The sequence below is a fragment of the Thalassophryne amazonica genome, chromosome 8 (assembly GCF_902500255.1).
Source record: "Thalassophryne amazonica chromosome 8, fThaAma1.1, whole genome shotgun sequence".
In the NCBI taxonomy this organism is placed as follows: domain Eukaryota; kingdom Metazoa; phylum Chordata; class Actinopteri; order Batrachoidiformes; family Batrachoididae; genus Thalassophryne; species Thalassophryne amazonica.
The window spans coordinates 115,072,592-115,089,737 of NC_047110.1; the positions used below are offsets into that span (position 1 = coordinate 115,072,592).

The window sequence follows — 17,146 nt, forward strand, 5'->3', positions numbered from 1 at the left end:
CATGATGTCTAACCAGCATCTTGATATGGCACACCTGTGAGGTGGGATGGATTATCTCAGCAAAGGAGAAGTGCTCACTATCACAGACTTTGACTGGTTTGTGAACAATATTTGAGGGAAATGGTGATATTGTGTATGTGGAAAAAGTTTTAGATCTTTGAGTTCATCTCATACAAAATGGGAGCAAAACCAAAAGTGTTGCGTTTATATTTTTGTTGAGTATAGTTTTTGCAAAAAATAAAAGGTCAGATAGCTTCCTAACAGACCTCGTATTGTCTGTCAACTTATCAAAACAAACGTGATACCAAAGAGGTTATATGTGAGACCCACCTTCCTTGTAGTCATTACGAAGCTGGCGGAGTAGTGATTTCTCATCCCTGCTTAGCAAATATTCTGCAAAATCCACAGTTTCAGACTTTGGACTTTGTCTAACCATCTGTCAGTTGCCTTCAAGGGGTCAGAAATTTGTTTGTCTCCAACTATCAACAAGGACTGGTCATTTTCGACAGCAGCTCTCCTTTGTCAGCACCAACTGTAGTTTCTGTACTGATGCAGCACACGCAAGCACAGCCAGCTCTTCTTTCTGTTTCTGTCCACTGCCGTAACATAGTCCTGGTTGTAACAGGCAATCCGCAGAGCTGACAAAAATGCTTTAAACTGCCAACTTTCCAGCGGTTGAAATGATCCAAATCATTGCACTCCTCTGTGCTTTCCGCCACCATAGCATGTGGATTGGTAGTCGAAAAATTTAGCCTACCCATAATGCACCGCGTGGCCCGAGATGCGCACTTCGCTTATTCTGAGGTTTTGACATGAAACGCAGTAAAGTCATCTAAATAAAGAGCTGAGAAAGAACATAAATGACCTCAAACTGACCTCACAGAAGCCCACAAACAGTGTGCGAGAAAAGACCACAGGATTACACGTTGTTGTCTGTCTGTTTGTTTTATGGTATTTAAAAACTTTGAAGGTCTGAAGGAGTTTTACGGCCACTGAGTTGAGCTCAGGAAGTGGGCGGGGCTTTCGCTGTGTTTTCTTGCATGTCCATGTCACTATGGTAACAATCTGTTACTGAGTTTATGGGCTAATCATTTAGCTAGCAGCTCATTTAAAATTAGTTTTTGGTGTTAAGATGTAGTTACAATGACCTTAATGTGTCAGTAATCTCATCCTGGTCACTTTGGTAGCTAACAGTTAGCTCTAAGCTAGCTCAAGCTAACCGTTTGGTTCTCTGTGAAATAAAGCAGCTGGTTTTATTTCTTTGTTTTTGTTTTTTTTGTTTTTTTTCAGAAACGACCTCTCTTCCTCGTCCATGACTATTTCTACACAAATATTGATGACACACCTTTCAGGTGAGTCGTGGAAGATTTCAAACACATTTTAAATGTGAGCAGGTTATAAAAAACAGACCTATGGATCTGGTCAGCATCTTTAACTGGGTCCAGAGGTCATGTCACACGTATCAGCTGGGTTTAAAAAAAAAACAAAAAATCAAAATTCGTGTGATATTATGTTGACAAAAGTATTTTTTTTCAGTGTTAAACACCTGAATCACATAAAGTGAACAACTCCTCCAGCCTGAGCTGCTTTATGATGTCACTTTAATAATATACATCATAAATCAAAGTGTCCACCTGACTTTGGCATCAATCAATCAATCAATCAATTTTGGGTTTCCTAGTGTTTGTGGATACATGGCTGGATGGATGAGATTTATTGTCATTGTGATTACAAGTGCAACAACAACGAGATTACATCCACACTCAAATTACCACAGACAAGATACAGCAATTAATCAGTCAATCAATTTTATTTATATAGCGCCAAATCACAACAAACAGTTGCCCCAAGGCGCCTTATATTGTAAGGCAAGGCCATACAATAATTACGTAAAAACCCCAATGGTCAAAACGACCCCCTGTGAGCAAGCACTTGGCGACAGTGGGAAGGAAAAACTCCCTTTTAACAGGAAAAAACCTCCAGCAGAACCAGGCTCAGGGAGGGGCAGTCTTCTGCTGGGACTGGTTGGGGCTGAGGGAGAGAACCAGGAAAAAGACATGCTGTGGAGGGACGAAGAGACCAATCACTAATGATTAAATGCAGAGTGGTGCATACAGAGCAAAAAGAGAAAGAAACACTCAGTGCATCATGGGAACCCCCCAGCAGTCTAAGTCTATAGCAGCATAACTAAGGGATGGTTCAGGGTCACCTGATCCAGCCCTAACTATAAGCTTTAGCAAAAAGGAAAGTTTTAAGCCTAATCTTAAAAGTAGAGAGGGTGTCTGTCTCCCTGATCTGAATTGGGAGCTGGTTCCACAGGAGAGGAGCCTGAAAGCTGAGGCTCTGCCTCCCATTCTACTCTTACAAACCCTAGGAACTACAAGTAAGCCTGCAGTCTGAGAGCGAAGCGCTCTATTGGGGTGATATGGTACTACGAGGTCCCTAAGATAAGATGGGACCTGATTATTCAAAACCTTATAAGTAAGAAGAAGAATTTTAAATTCTATTCTAGAATTAACAGGAAGCCAATGAAGAGAGGCCAATATGGTGAGATATGCTCTCTCCTTCTAGTCCCCGTTAGTACTCTAGCTGCAGCATTTTGAATTAACTGAAGGCTTTTCAGGGAACGTTTAGGACAACCTGATAATAATGAATTACAATAGTCCAGCCTAGAGGCAATAAATGCATGAATTAGTTTTTTCAGCATCACTCTGAGACAAAACCTTTCTAATTTTAGAGATATTGCGTAAATGCAAAAAAGCAGTCCTACATATTTGTTTAATATGCGCTTTGAATGACATATCCTGATCAAAAATGACTCCAAGAAGTCTCACAGTATTACTAGAGGTCAGGGTAATGCCATCCAGAGTAAGGATCTGGTTAGACACCATGTTTCTAAGATTTGTGGGGCCAAGTACAATAACTTCAGTTTTATCTGAGTTTAAAAGCAGGAATTAGAGGTCATCCATGTCTTTATGTCTGTAAGACAATCCTGCAGTTTAGCTAATTGGTGTGTGTCCTCTGGCTTCATGGATAGATAAAGCTGGGTATCATCTGCATAACAATGAAAATTTAAGCAATGCCGTCTAATAATATTGCCTAAGGGAAGTATGTATAAAGTGAATAAAATTGGTCCTAGCACAGAACCTTGTGGAACTCCATAATTAACCTTAGTCTGTGAAGAAGATTCCCCATTTACATGAACAAATTGTAATCTATTAGATAAATATGATTCAAACCACCGCAGCGCAGTGCCTTTAATACCTATGGCATGCTCTAATCTCTGTAATAAAATTTTATGGTCAACAGTATCAAAAGCAGCACTGAGGTCTAACATAACAAGCACAGAGATGAGTCCACTGTCTGAGGCCATAAGAAGATCATTTGTAACCTTCACTAATGCTGTTTCTGTACTATGATGAATTCTAAACCTGACTGAAACTCTTCAAATAGACCATTCCTCTGCAGATGATCAGTTAGCTGTTTTAGTTAGCTTTCAAGAATTTTGGAGAGAAAAGGAAGGTTGGAGATTGGCCTATAATTAGCTAAGATAGCTGGGTCAAGTGATGGCTTTTTAAGTAATGGTTTAATTACTGCCACCTTAAATGCCTGTGGTACATAGCCAACTAATAAAGATAGATTGATCATATTTAAGATCGAAGCATTAAATAATGGTAGGGCTTCCTTGAGCAGCCTGGTAGGAATGGGGTCTAATAGACATGTTGATGGTTTGGATGAAGTAACTAATGAAAATAACTCAGACAGAACAATCTGAGAGAAAGAGTCTAACCAAATACCGGCATCACTGAAAGCAGCCAAAGATAACGATACGTCTTTGGGATGGTTATGAGTAATTTTTTCTCTAATAGTTAAAATTTTATTAGCAAAGAAAGTCATGAAGTCATTACTAGTTAAAGTTAAAGGAATACTCGGCTCAATAGAGCTCTGACTCTTTGTCAGGCTGGCTACAGTGCTGAAAAGAAACCTGGGGTTGTTCTTATTTTCTTCAATTAGTGATGAGTAGTAAGATGTCCTAGCTTTACGGAGGGCTTTTTTTTATAGAGCAACAGACTCTTTTTCCAGGCTAAGTGAAGATCTTCTAAATTAGTGAGATGCCATTTCCTCTCCAACTTATGGGTTATCTACTTTAAGCTGCGAGTTTGTGAGTTATACCACGGAGTCAGGCACTTCTGATTTAAAGCTCTCTTTCTCAGAGGAGCTACAGCATCCAAAGTTGTCTTCAATGAGGATGTAAAACTATTGACGAGATAATCTATCTCACTTACAGAGTTTAGGTAGCTACTCTGCACTGTGTTGGTATATGGCATTAGAGAACATAAAGAAGGTATCATATCCTTAAACCTAGTTACAGCGCTTTCTGAAAGACTTCTAGTGTAATGAAACTTATTCCCCACTGCTGGGTAGTCCATCAGAGTAAATGTAAATGTTATTAAGAAATGATCAGACAGAAGGGAGTTTTCAGGGAATACTGTTAAGTCTTCAATTTCCATACCATAAGTCAGAACAAGATCTAAGATATGATTAAAGTGGTGGGTGGACTCATTTACATTTTGAGCAAAGCCAATTGAGTCTAATAATAGATTAAATGCAGTGTTGAGGCTGTCATTCTCAGCATCTGTGTGGATGTTAAAATTGCCCACTATAATTATCCACAATTATTACTTGTTTACCATAATAATGGTACACATCAGAATTAAGACAAGACATATACATTTGACATTGTTTATGTGCACTAAACTTGAAACAGTCCGTTTTCAGAATTGAGGTGATGTGAGTGTGTGGTAGCCGCTGCAACTGGAGTCGCGCAGCCGCCAGCTTGGGGGGAACGGGGACCTGTCGCAGCTCCTGGAGGGAAAAGGGATGGCGTGAGTGGTGGCCGGGATGGGGTGTGTGATGGGGGCAGGAGGGGAGGTAGGCGAGAGGTGGAGCATGCTTCAGTCTCTGTCCATGTGTGAGTCAGTATCTCTTCTTGTGTGCTGGAGTTAGAGAGATAAGGAGGCAGCCAATGTTCCCCAGGCCGTAGAGATTCTTCTGGAGGAAAAACAATGGGGCATTTTGTCCTTCAGAGGCTGATAAGCCTGCTGTGTTTGTGGTTGAGCAGTGAAAACATTTTTACAGCTTCACATTAACAAACCAGATCCCAATATATAAATTTTCCCAGTCTCTGAAATCTTTCACCTTCCCCTGCAAGGTGTGCATTTGCTCCAAGATGTGATCCAATTTGCGTCTGAGTTCATTAACGCAGTCTGAGAATGCATCGCCTTCCCCAACTCATTAATCATGATGGACAAGTGAGGGGTCATGGTCTTGCCAATCTTCCAGTAGGTCAGGGCAGCACATAAGCCAATAAGTACCAGCCCTCCTACTATGGAACCAAATATGAATAAATCCTCAACGTCCTCCACAGAGAATGGCACAAAGCATGCCACACGCCACGTCTCCCAGGCGTTGAGAACATAGCCTGCAGGGTAGATTCCATCTGGGCACGCAGGGTCCCTCGGCCCTGATCTTCTTGTAGAAAAAATGGTGTCAGTAGCGTTCAGCGACCAGCTGATCAATTCCATGATTAATCCAATATAGTTTGAAGAATTCACAGCCTCATGAAGTAAGGACTTTGACGGTTGGAGCAGAGATAGAGGAAAGAGGTGGAGATGCAACCGCCCTCTCCGGAGTCCCAAGCAGCTATGTTTGTCATCCACATTTTAGTGTTGAAGGGTCAGATGTGGGAGCAGGTGATGTCCCCTAGAGTCCCTTGATTGAGAGAGTAATGACGTGACAAGTTGAAAAAAATCAGTCATGTGACTTGTGGTGCCATCTTGGTTCCAGAATAGTGTTCGCTGTTAATCTGTCTGTATCTAAATCCAGGTATTTTTATTTATTTATTCTCTGAAAATGATGGGTTGTTGTGCATTTGGAGGCACAAACAGACACAACAAGGATTTCAACATGTACAGATTCCCTTCAGATCTGAACAAAAAAAACATTTGGGAAAATAAAGTCAGCCGTGTGGGATGGAAGCGACTTCATCATCAAAGCTTTGAGAGATAAATTTATTGTTCAGTCCCATGTTCAGTAAAACTCACCTAAACCGTCATCGTATAAAACAGATATTCACAGTCACCGGACAAAAAAAGTCCCAAAGTTTTTGTATCGTTTTCCATGTAATAAACACCGTATATAATGGCTTCTTACGCTCACATGTTCAATGTTCCGTCTGATCACAATGTGTTTCCATTAAAAACCACGATCAGTCTGGATGTGCACAGTAACAGAGGTACAAATTAAAGTTCAGCTCTGACACTTGCCGATTTGAGAAAAGTGGGACCAGAGTCATTTCTGTGATTAAAACTCTGACGTTTATTCTTTTTCACACCGTGTTCAGACTTGCACCTGCAGCCTGACATGCACCTGTTAAATCAGACACAAAAGACTGTGATTTGACACTTTTCTGCTTTTAATCCTTTGTCTGCCATCATATTATAATAGTTTTTTCAGTGTGCACGCTGATTACAAATGGATCAGAAAAGTTCACAACTTTACAGCACTAAGTCGGTAAAAGAGGAAATTGTTCATCTTACCTTTGATTTGTAGGTGATGATTGTAGAAAGAAAAGCTTGTTGAAGGTCAAATTAATCCAGAATAAAGCAAAATCCAGAGATGAAGAACTTTAAAACTGTCACACACGTCATTGTATGACACGGAGTTACAGAAGCATAAATCAGACTTTAAATTAATTAAATAAGTCATCATAAATTGTAAATTCATGTAAATTTGATAGCTTCACTATTTTTATTTTTAGAAAAGGAGAACCATTGGTCTGTCTGTGCAAAAAGTTTATTAAAGGTCCTTGAAAAATATGGATGGTACAGCCTTAAATACTAATCAGGAGCAGGTGTCATCGCGCGTAAAGGGGCGTTAACCACCCTTCAATCAAGGCGCTGCACTTGAATTATGCAGACATAATTCTGTCTGAGTTATTCTCATTAGTTACTTCATCCAAACCATCAACATGTTTATTAGACCCCATTCCTACCAGGCTGCTCAAGGAAGCCCTACCATTATTTAATGCTTCGATCTTAAATATGATCAATCTATCTTTATTAGTTGGCTATGTACCACAGGCTTTTAAGGTGGCAGTAATTAAACCATTACTTAAAAAGCCATCACTTGACCCAGCTATCTTAGCTAATTATAGGCCAATCTCCAACCTTCCTTTTCTCTCAAAAATTCTTGAAAGGGTAGTTGTAAAACAGCTAACTGATCAACTGCAGAGGAATGGTCTATTTGAAGAGTTTCAGTCAGGTTTTAGAATTCATCATAGTACAGAAACAGCATTAGTGAAGGTTACAAATGATCTTCTTATGGCCTCGGACAGTGGACTCATCTCTGTGCTTGTTCTGTTAGACCTCAGTGCTGCTTTTGATACTGTTGACCATAAAATTTTATTACAGAGATTAGAGCATGCCATAGGTATTAAAGGCACTGCGCTGCGGTGGTTTGAATCATATTTGTCTAATAGATTACAATTTGTTCATGTAAATGGGGAATCTTCTTCACAGACTAAAGTTAATTATGGAGTTCCACAAGGTTCTGTGCTAGGACCAATTTTATTTACTTTATACATGCTTCCCTTAGGCAGTATTATTAGACGGTATTGCTTAAATTTTCATTGTTACGCAGATGATACCCAGCTTTATCTATCCATGAAGCCAGAGGACACACACCAATTAGCTAAACTGCAGGATTGTCTTACAGACATAAAGACATGGATGACCTCTAATTTCCTGCTTTTAAACTCAGATAAAACTGAAGTTATTGTACTTGGCCCCACAAATCTTAGAAACATGGTGTCTAACCAGATCCTTACTCTGGATGGCATTACCCTGACCTCTAGTAATACTGTGAGAAATCTTGGAGTCATTTTTGATCAGGATATGTCATTCAAAGCGCATATTAAACAAATATGTAGGACTGCTTTTTTGCATTTACGCAATATCTCTAAAATCAGAAAGGTCTTGTCTCAGAGTGATGCTGAAAAACTAATTCATGCATTTATTTCCTCTAGGCTGGACTATTGTAATTCATTATTATCAGGTTGTCCTAAAAGTTCCCTAAAAAGCCTTCAGTTAATTCAAAATGCTGCAGCTAGAGTACTGACGGGGACTAGAAGGAGAGAGCATATCTCACCCATATTGGCCTCTCTTCATTGGCTTCCTGTTAATTCTAGAATAGAATTTAAAATTCTTCTTCTTACTTATAAGGTTTTGAATAATCAGGTCCCATCTTATCTTAGGGACCTCGTAGTACCATATCACCCCAATAGAGCGCTTCGCTCTCAGACTGCAGGCTTACTTGTAGTTCCTAGGGTTTGTAAGAGTAGAATGGGAGGCAGAGCCTTCAGCTTTCAGGCTCCTCTCCTGTGGAACCAGCTCCCAATTCAGATCAGGGAGACAGACACCCTCTCTACTTTTAAGATTAGGCTTAAAACTTTCCTTTTTGCTAAAGCTTATAGTTAGGGCTGGATCAGGTGACCCTGAACCATCCCTTAGTTATGCTGCTATAGACGTAGACTGCTGGGGGGTTCCCATGATGCACTGTTTCTTTCTCTTTTTGCTCTGTATGCACCACTCTGCATTTAATCATTAGTGATCGATCTCTGCTCCCCTCCACAGCATGTCTTTTTCCTGGTTCTCTCCCTCAGCCCCAACCAGTCCCAGCAGAAGACTGCCCCTCCCTGAGCCTGGTTCTGCTGGAGGTTTCTTCCTGTTAAAAGGGAGTTTTTCCTTCCCACTGTAGCCAAGTGCTTGCTCACAGGGGGTCGTTTTGACCGTTGGGGTTTTACATAATTATTGTATGGCCTTGCCTTACAATATAAAGCGCCTTGGGGCAACTGTTTGTTGTGATTTGGCGCTATATAAAAAAAAATTGATTGATTGATTGATTGATAATTGGAAACAAACCATCCCAACTGAATAAAAACAAGTATAAAATATATACCCCAAAGAAAAACAATGAATATTAAAGAAAGCAAGTTAGATTTAAGTCCTCATTTAAACCAAACAGTTCCAAAGTAGCTAATGTATAAGTCTGTTTTACGTTCAGCTGTCCGTAGGCTGAGTTGACGTTGTGTTTGGCCTGTATGTGCCGGTCCACAGGGACCCTTTAAAAGGTACAATACATACATACTACTACAGTTGATAAAGGAAGAAATGGAATATTGCTGACCAGTGCGGGGGTGAGAGAAGCATTTTGCATTATTTTTATATTTATTTTGATAGCACCTGTACCTGGATCTGTTGCTGTATGTGGTTAAATGATTTAAAAAAGGTTCATTCTGTAGTTCAGCGCAGTTGGAACCAAAATGGCGCCATGTTCTAAGTTGCTGCTGCTCTCCTCAGTTAAGGGACTCTAATGCCCCCCATGACATTTCACACAGTAGTTTGTATATGTGAGTTGTCCACTAGGTGGCAGCATATTTTGTGAGTTTTGTCTTTTAAAGGTGTGTCTTGTGTGTAGTTTTGGGATGGTGCTGACACGGGATCACGGCCAGCTGATGTTCATGGGAAACGTGTCTGTGGAGGAAGGTGAGATTTCCCACAATGCCCTGAGTGAGCAAACAGCTGTGTTTTTGTCATGTGTTATAACTTCAATTGAAATCATGAAGTTGACTTTTGAAGATGTAAACAGTGATCTGGTAAGTGTAGCAGTGATTTTTACTTCCTTTCTTTTTACCTCTGCAGGCTTGCATGACCTCACGTCTCCGGACCTGACAATCGCCTCTGAGTGGTACGTCTGAAAATAACTGACCACTTCAACGTGAAGTCAAACCGCACCACCCGAAAACAACGAAGACTAAAAAACCCCAGGCATGCCTCCTCTCCAGAGGCACAGAGTGTGGGGGCGTGTCTCTTACTGTGCAGACCGGCTCAGTGGGCGTGTCTTAGAGAACAAACAGAAGTTTGTAACATATGTCACAGACATCTAAAATGAGTTGTATTATGCACAAAATATGTCTGGAGAGTTTCTACATGGGATCTGAAACCACAACCATGTGATCACTGTGTTTAACGGAAGAATGGGAGATTTAAAAAATGACTGTGTTCATCGTTGTTAGAAGGCCAGTGTGGGCGTGGCCAGCAGGAGTCAGAATTCTTTTTTCCTCAGAGAATTGAATCATTTGTTTTTAGAATCGTGTTTCAGGTCTGAGATGTTTCAGCTGTCAGCTTCATCCAGACTGGTCTTTGTGATGCTCTTCAACCTGGTGTCTGTTCCTCAGGACGTACTGCGAGACGGATATTGACCCCGCCCATCGTAAATACACTCAGCTTGAGGCTGCCGTCCGCTACCTGCTGGGAAAAGAACTGGACCTGGAGTGTGAGTTTATGTCCCAGATTTACAAAGACAGTTGTTTCCTAAGTGTCATTTGACTGGCTCGTCCACTGTCATAAAACCTGTGAACAGGCGCGTACACCGCGCTTCACTCTTCACGCTTCACACTTTACATTTTATGCCTGAGGCTTTATACTTTGCACCTCATGTTTTATGTTTCACACCTCATGTTTTATGTTTCACGCCTCATGTTTTATGTTTCACGCCTCATGTTTTATGTTTTACGCCTCATGTTTTATGTTTCACGCCTCATGTTTTATGTTTTACTCCTCATGTTTTATGTTTTACGCCTCATGTTTTATGTTTTACTCCTCATGTTTTATGTTTTACTCCTCATGTTTTATGTTTTACGCCTCATGTTTTATGTTTTACTCCTCATGTTTTATGTTTCACGCCTCATGTTTTATGTTTTACTCCTCATGTTTTATGTTTTACGCCTCATGTTTTATGTTTTACTCCTCATGTTTTATGTTTCACGCCTCATGTTTTATGTTTCACGCCTCATGTTTTATGTTTTACGCCTCATGTTTTATGTTTCACGCCTCATGTTTTATGTTTTACTCCTCATGTTTTATGTTTTACGCCTCATGTTTTATGTTTTACTCCTCATGTTTTATGTTTTACGCCTCATGTTTTATGTTTTACTCCTCATGTTTTATGTTTTACGCCTCATGTTTTATGTTTTACTCCTCATGTTTTATGTTTCTCGCCTCATGTTTTATGTTTTACTCCTCATGTTTTATGTTTTAGGCCTCATGTTTTATGTTTCACACCTCATGTTTTATGTTTCACACCTCATGTTTTATGTTTCACACCTCATGTTTTATGTTTCACACCTCATGTTTTATGTTTCACGCCTCATGTTTTATGTTTCACACCTCATGTTTTATGTTTTACGCCTCATGTTTTATGTTTTACTCCTCATGTTTTATGTTTTACGCCTCATGTTTTATGTTTTACTCCTCATGTTTTATGTTTCACGCCTCATGTTTTATGTTTTACTCCTCATGTTTTATGTTTTACGCCTCATGTTTTATGTTTTACTCCTCATGTTTTATGTTTCACGCCTCATGTTTTATGTTTCACGCCTCATGTTTTATGTTTTACGCCTCATGTTTTATGTTTCACGCCTCATGTTTTATGTTTTACTCCTCATGTTTTATGTTTTACGCCTCATGTTTTATGTTTTACTCCTCATGTTTTATGTTTTACGCCTCATGTTTTATGTTTTACTCCTCATGTTTTATGTTTCTCGCCTCATGTTTTATGTTTTACTCCTCATGTTTTATGTTTTACGCCTCATGTTTTGTTTTACTCCTCATGTTTTATGTTTCACACCTCATGTTTTATGTTTCACACCTCATGTTTTATGTTTCACACCTCATGTTTTATGTTTCACGCCTCATGTTTTATGTTTTACGCCTCATGTTTTGTTTTACTCATGTTTTATGTTTCACACCTCATGTTTTATGTTTCACGCCTCATGTTTTATGTTTTACTCCTCATGTTTTATGTTTCACACCTCATGTTTTATGTTTCACGCCTCATGTTTTATGTTTCACGCCTCATGTTTTATGTTTTACGCCTCATGTTTTATGTTTCACGCCTCATGTTTTATGTTTCACGCCTCATGTTTTATGTTTTACGCCTCATGTTTTATGTTTTACTCCTCATGTTTTATGTTTCACGCCTCATGTTTTATGTTTTACTCCTCATGTTTTATGTTTTACTCCTCATGTTTTATGTTTTACGCCTCATGTTTTATGTTTTACTCCTCATGTTTTATGTTTTACGCCTCATGTTTTATGTTTTACTCCTCATGTTTTATGTTTCACGCCTCATGTTTTATGTTTTACTCCTCATGTTTTATGTTTTACGCCTCATGTTTTATGTTTTACTCCTCATGTTTTATGTTTCTCGCCTCATGTTTTATGTTTTACTCCTCATGTTTTATGTTTTACGCCTCATGTTTTGTTTTACTCCTCATGTTTTATGTTTTACTCCTCATGTTTTATGTTTTACGCCTCATGTTTTATGTTTTACTCCTCATGTTTTATGTTTCACGCCTCATGTTTTATGTTTTACTCCTCATGTTTTATGTTTTACTCCTCATGTTTTATGTTTTACGCCTCATGTTTTATGTTTTACTCCTCATGTTTTATGTTTCACGCCTCATGTTTTATGTTTTACTCCTCATGTTTTATGTTTTACTCCTCATGTTTTATGTTTTACGCCTCATGTTTTATGTTTTACTCCTCATGTTTTATGTTTTACGCCTCATGTTTTATGTTTTACTCCTCATGTTTATGTTTTACGCCTCATGTTTTATGTTTTACGCCTCATGTTTTATGTTTCACGCCTCATGTTTTATGTTTTACGCCTCATGTTTTATGTTTCACGCCTCATGTTTTATGTTTCACGCCTCATGTTTTATGTTTTACTCCTCATGTTTTATGTTTTACGCCTCATGTTTTATGTTTTACTCCTCATGTTTTGTTTTACTCCTCATGTTTATGTTTTACTCCTCATGTTTTATGTTTTACGCCTCATGTTTTATGTTTTACTCCTCATGTTTTATGTTTTACGCCTCATGTTTTATGTTTTACTCCTCATGTTTTATGTTTCACGCCTCATGTTTTATGTTTTACTCCTCATGTTTTATGTTTTACTCCTCATGTTTTATGTTTTACGCCTCATGTTTTATGTTTTACTCCTCATGTTTTATGTTTCACGCCTCATGTTTTATGTTTTACTCCTCATGTTTTATGTTTTACTCCTCATGTTTTATGTTTTACGCCTCATGTTTTATGTTTTACGCCTCATGTTTTATGTTTTACTCCTCATGTTTTATGTTTTACGCCTCATGTTTTATGTTTTACGCCTCATGTTTTATGTTTCACGCCTCATGTTTTATGTTTTACGCCTCATGTTTTATGTTTCACGCCTCATGTTTTATGTTTCACGCCTCATGTTTTATGTTTTACTCCTCATGTTTTATGTTTTACGCCTCATGTTTTATGTTTTACTCCTCATGTTTTATGTTTCACGCCTCATGTTTTATGTTTTACTCCTCATGTTTTATGTTTTACGCCTCATGTTTTATGTTTTACGCCTCATGTTTTATGTTTCACGCCTCATGTTTTATGTTTTACTCCTCATGTTTTATGTTTTACGCCTCATGTTTTATGTTTTACGCCTCATGTTTTATGTTTCACGCCTCATGTTTTATGTTTTACGCCTCATGTTTTGTTTTACTCATGTTTTATGTTTCACACCTCATGTTTTATGTTTCACGCCTCATGTTTTATGTTTTACTCCTCATGTTTTATGTTTCACACCTCATGTTTTATGTTTCACGCCTCATGTTTTATGTTTCACGCCTCATGTTTTATGTTTTACGCCTCATGTTTTATGTTTCACGCCTCATGTTTTATGTTTCACGCCTCATGTTTTATGTTTTACGCCTCATGTTTTATGTTTTACTCCTCATGTTTTATGTTTCACGCCTCATGTTTTATGTTTTACTCCTCATGTTTTATGTTTTACTCCTCATGTTTTATGTTTTACGCCTCATGTTTTATGTTTTACTCCTCATGTTTTATGTTTTACGCCTCATGTTTTATGTTTTACTCCTCATGTTTTATGTTTCACGCCTCATGTTTTATGTTTTACTCCTCATGTTTTATGTTTTACGCCTCATGTTTTATGTTTTACTCCTCATGTTTTATGTTTCTCGCCTCATGTTTTATGTTTTACTCCTCATGTTTTATGTTTTACGCCTCATGTTTTTTTTACTCCTCATGTTTTATGTTTTACTCCTCATGTTTTATGTTTTACGCCTCATGTTTTATGTTTTACTCCTCATGTTTTATGTTTCACGCCTCATGTTTTATGTTTTACTCCTCATGTTTTATGTTTTACGCCTCATGTTTTGTTTTACTCCTCATGTTTTATGTTTTACTCCTCATGTTTTATGTTTTACGCCTCATGTTTTGTTTACTCCTCATGTTTATGTTTCACGCCTCATGTTTTATGTTTTACTCCTCATGTTTATGTTTTACTCCTCATGTTTTATGTTTTACGCCTCATGTTTTATGTTTTACTCCTCATGTTTTATGTTTCACGCCTCATGTTTTATGTTTTACTCCTCATGTTTTATGTTTTACTCCTGTTTTATGTTTTACGCCTCATGTTTTATGTTTTACGCCTCATGTTTTATGTTTTACGCCTCATGTTTTATGTTTTACTCCTCATGTTTTATGTTTTACGCCTCATGTTTTATGTTTACGCCTCATGTTTTATGTTTCACGCCTCATGTTTTATGTTTTACGCCTCATGTTTTATGTTTCACGCCTCATGTTTTATGTTTCACGCCTCATGTTTTATGTTTTACGCCTCATGTTTTATGTTTCACGCCTCATGTTTTATGTTTCACGCCTCATGTTTTATGTTTTACTCCTCATGTTTTATGTTTTACGCCTCATGTTTTATGTTTTACTCCTCATGTTTTGTTTTACTCCTCATGTTTTATGTTTTACTCCTCATGTTTTATGTTTTACGCCTCATGTTTTATGTTTTACTCCTCATGTTTTATGTTTTACGCCTCATGTTTTATGTTTTACTCCTCATGTTTTATGTTTCACGCCTCATGTTTTATGTTTTACTCCTCATGTTTTATGTTTTACTCCTCATGTTTTATGTTTTACGCCTCATGTTTTATGTTTTACTCCTCATGTTTTATGTTTCACGCCTCATGTTTTATGTTTTACTCCTCATGTTTTATGTTTTACTCCTCATGTTTTATGTTTTACGCCTCATGTTTTATGTTTTACGCCTCATGTTTTATGTTTTACTCCTCATGTTTTATGTTTTACGCCTCATGTTTTATGTTTTACGCCTCATGTTTTATGTTTCACGCCTCATGTTTTATGTTTTACGCCTCATGTTTTATGTTTCACGCCTCATGTTTTATGTTTCACGCCTCATGTTTTATGTTTTACTCCTCATGTTTTATGTTTTACGCCTCATGTTTTATGTTTTACTCCTCATGTTTTATGTTTCACGCCTCATGTTTTATGTTTTACTCCTCATGTTTTATGTTTTACGCCTCATGTTTTATGTTTTACGCCTCATGTTTTATGTTTCATGCCTCATGTTTTATGTTTTACTCCTCATGTTTTATGTTTTACGCCTCATGTTTTATGTTTTACGCCTCATGTTTTATATTTTACTCCTCATGTTTTATGTTTTACTCCTCATGTTTTATGTTTCACGCCTCATGTTTTATGTTTTACGCCTCATGTTTTATGTTTTACTCCTCATGTTTTATGTTTCACGCCTCATGTTTTATGTTTTACGCCTCATGTTTTATGTTTTACTCATGTTTTATGTTTCACGCCTCATGTTTTATGTTTTACTCCTCATGTTTTATGTTTTACTCCTCATGTTTTATGTTTCACGCCTCATGTTTTATGTTTTACTCCTCATGTTTTATGTTTTACTCCTCATGTTTTATACTTCACGCCTCATGTTTTATGTTTTACGCCTCATGTTTGTTATTCATTATTATCAGGTTGTCCTAAAAGTTCCCTGAAAAGCCTTCAGTTAATTCAAAATGCTGCAGCTAGAGTACTGACAGGGACTAGAAGGAGAGAGCATATTTCACCCATATTGGCCTTTCTTCACTGGCTTCCTGTTAATTCCAGAATAGAATTTAAAATTCTTCTTCTTACTTATAAGGTTTTGAATAATCAGGTCCCATCTTATCTTAGGGACCTCGTAGTACCATATCACCCCAATAGAGCCTTCAGCTTTCAGGCTCCTCTCCTGTGGAACCAGCTCCCAGTTCAGATCAGGGAGACAGACACCCTCTCTACTTTTAAGATTAGGCTTAAAACTTTCCTTTTTGCTAAAGCTTATAGTTAGGGCTGGATCAGGTGACCCTGAACCATCCCTTAGTTATGCTGCTATAGACTTAGACTGCTGGGGGGTTCCCATGATGCACTGAGTGTTTCTTTCTCTTTTTGCTCTGTATGCACCACTCTGCATTTAATCATTAGTGATTGATCTCTGCTCTCTTCCACAGCATGTCTTTTTCCTGATTCTCTCCCCTCAGCCCCAACCAGTCCCAGCAGAAGACTGCCCCTCCTTGAGCCTGGTTCTGCTGGAGGTTTCTTCCTGTTAAAAGGGAGTTTTTCCTTCCCACTGTCGCCAAGTGCTTGCTCATAGGGGGTCGTTTTGACCGTTGGGGTTTTTCTGTAATTATTGTATGGCTTTTGCCTTACAATATAAAGCGCCTTGGGGCAACTGTTGTGATTTGGCGGTATATAAATAAAATTGATTTGATTTGATGTTTTACGCCTCATGTTTTATACTTCACGCCTCATGTTTTACACTTCACGCCTCATGTTTTATACTTCATGCCTCATGTTTTACACTTCACGCCTCATGTTTTATACTTCACGCCTCATGTTTTACACTTCACGCCTCTTGTTATGCTTCACGCCTCATGTTTTATGCTTCACGCCTCGTGTTTTATGCTTCACACCTCATGTTTTACGCTGCACGCCTCATGTTTTACGCTGCACGCCTCATGTTTTACACTTCACGCCTCATATTTTACATTTCACACCTCATATTTTACGTTTCACGCCTCATGTTTTACGCTTCACGCCTCATGTTTTACGCTTCACGCCTCTTGTTTTATGTTTCACACCTCATGTTTTATGCTTCACGC

General features: G+C 38.3%; 1 protein-coding gene across 1 annotated transcript in view; it reads left to right on the top strand.

Moving 5' to 3' along the window:
• Positions 1-17,146, top strand: part of LOC117516367 (voltage-dependent calcium channel subunit alpha-2/delta-4-like) — a 159,734-nt gene that overhangs the window by 78,104 nt on the left and 64,484 nt on the right. The window contains exons 21-23 of the mRNA XM_034177332.1: positions 9,538-9,605; positions 9,762-9,807; positions 10,298-10,395. Coding sequence (XP_034033223.1) covers positions 9,538-9,605; positions 9,762-9,807; positions 10,298-10,395 — 212 coding nt within the window. The remainder of the gene's footprint in view (positions 1-9,537; positions 9,606-9,761; positions 9,808-10,297; positions 10,396-17,146) is intronic.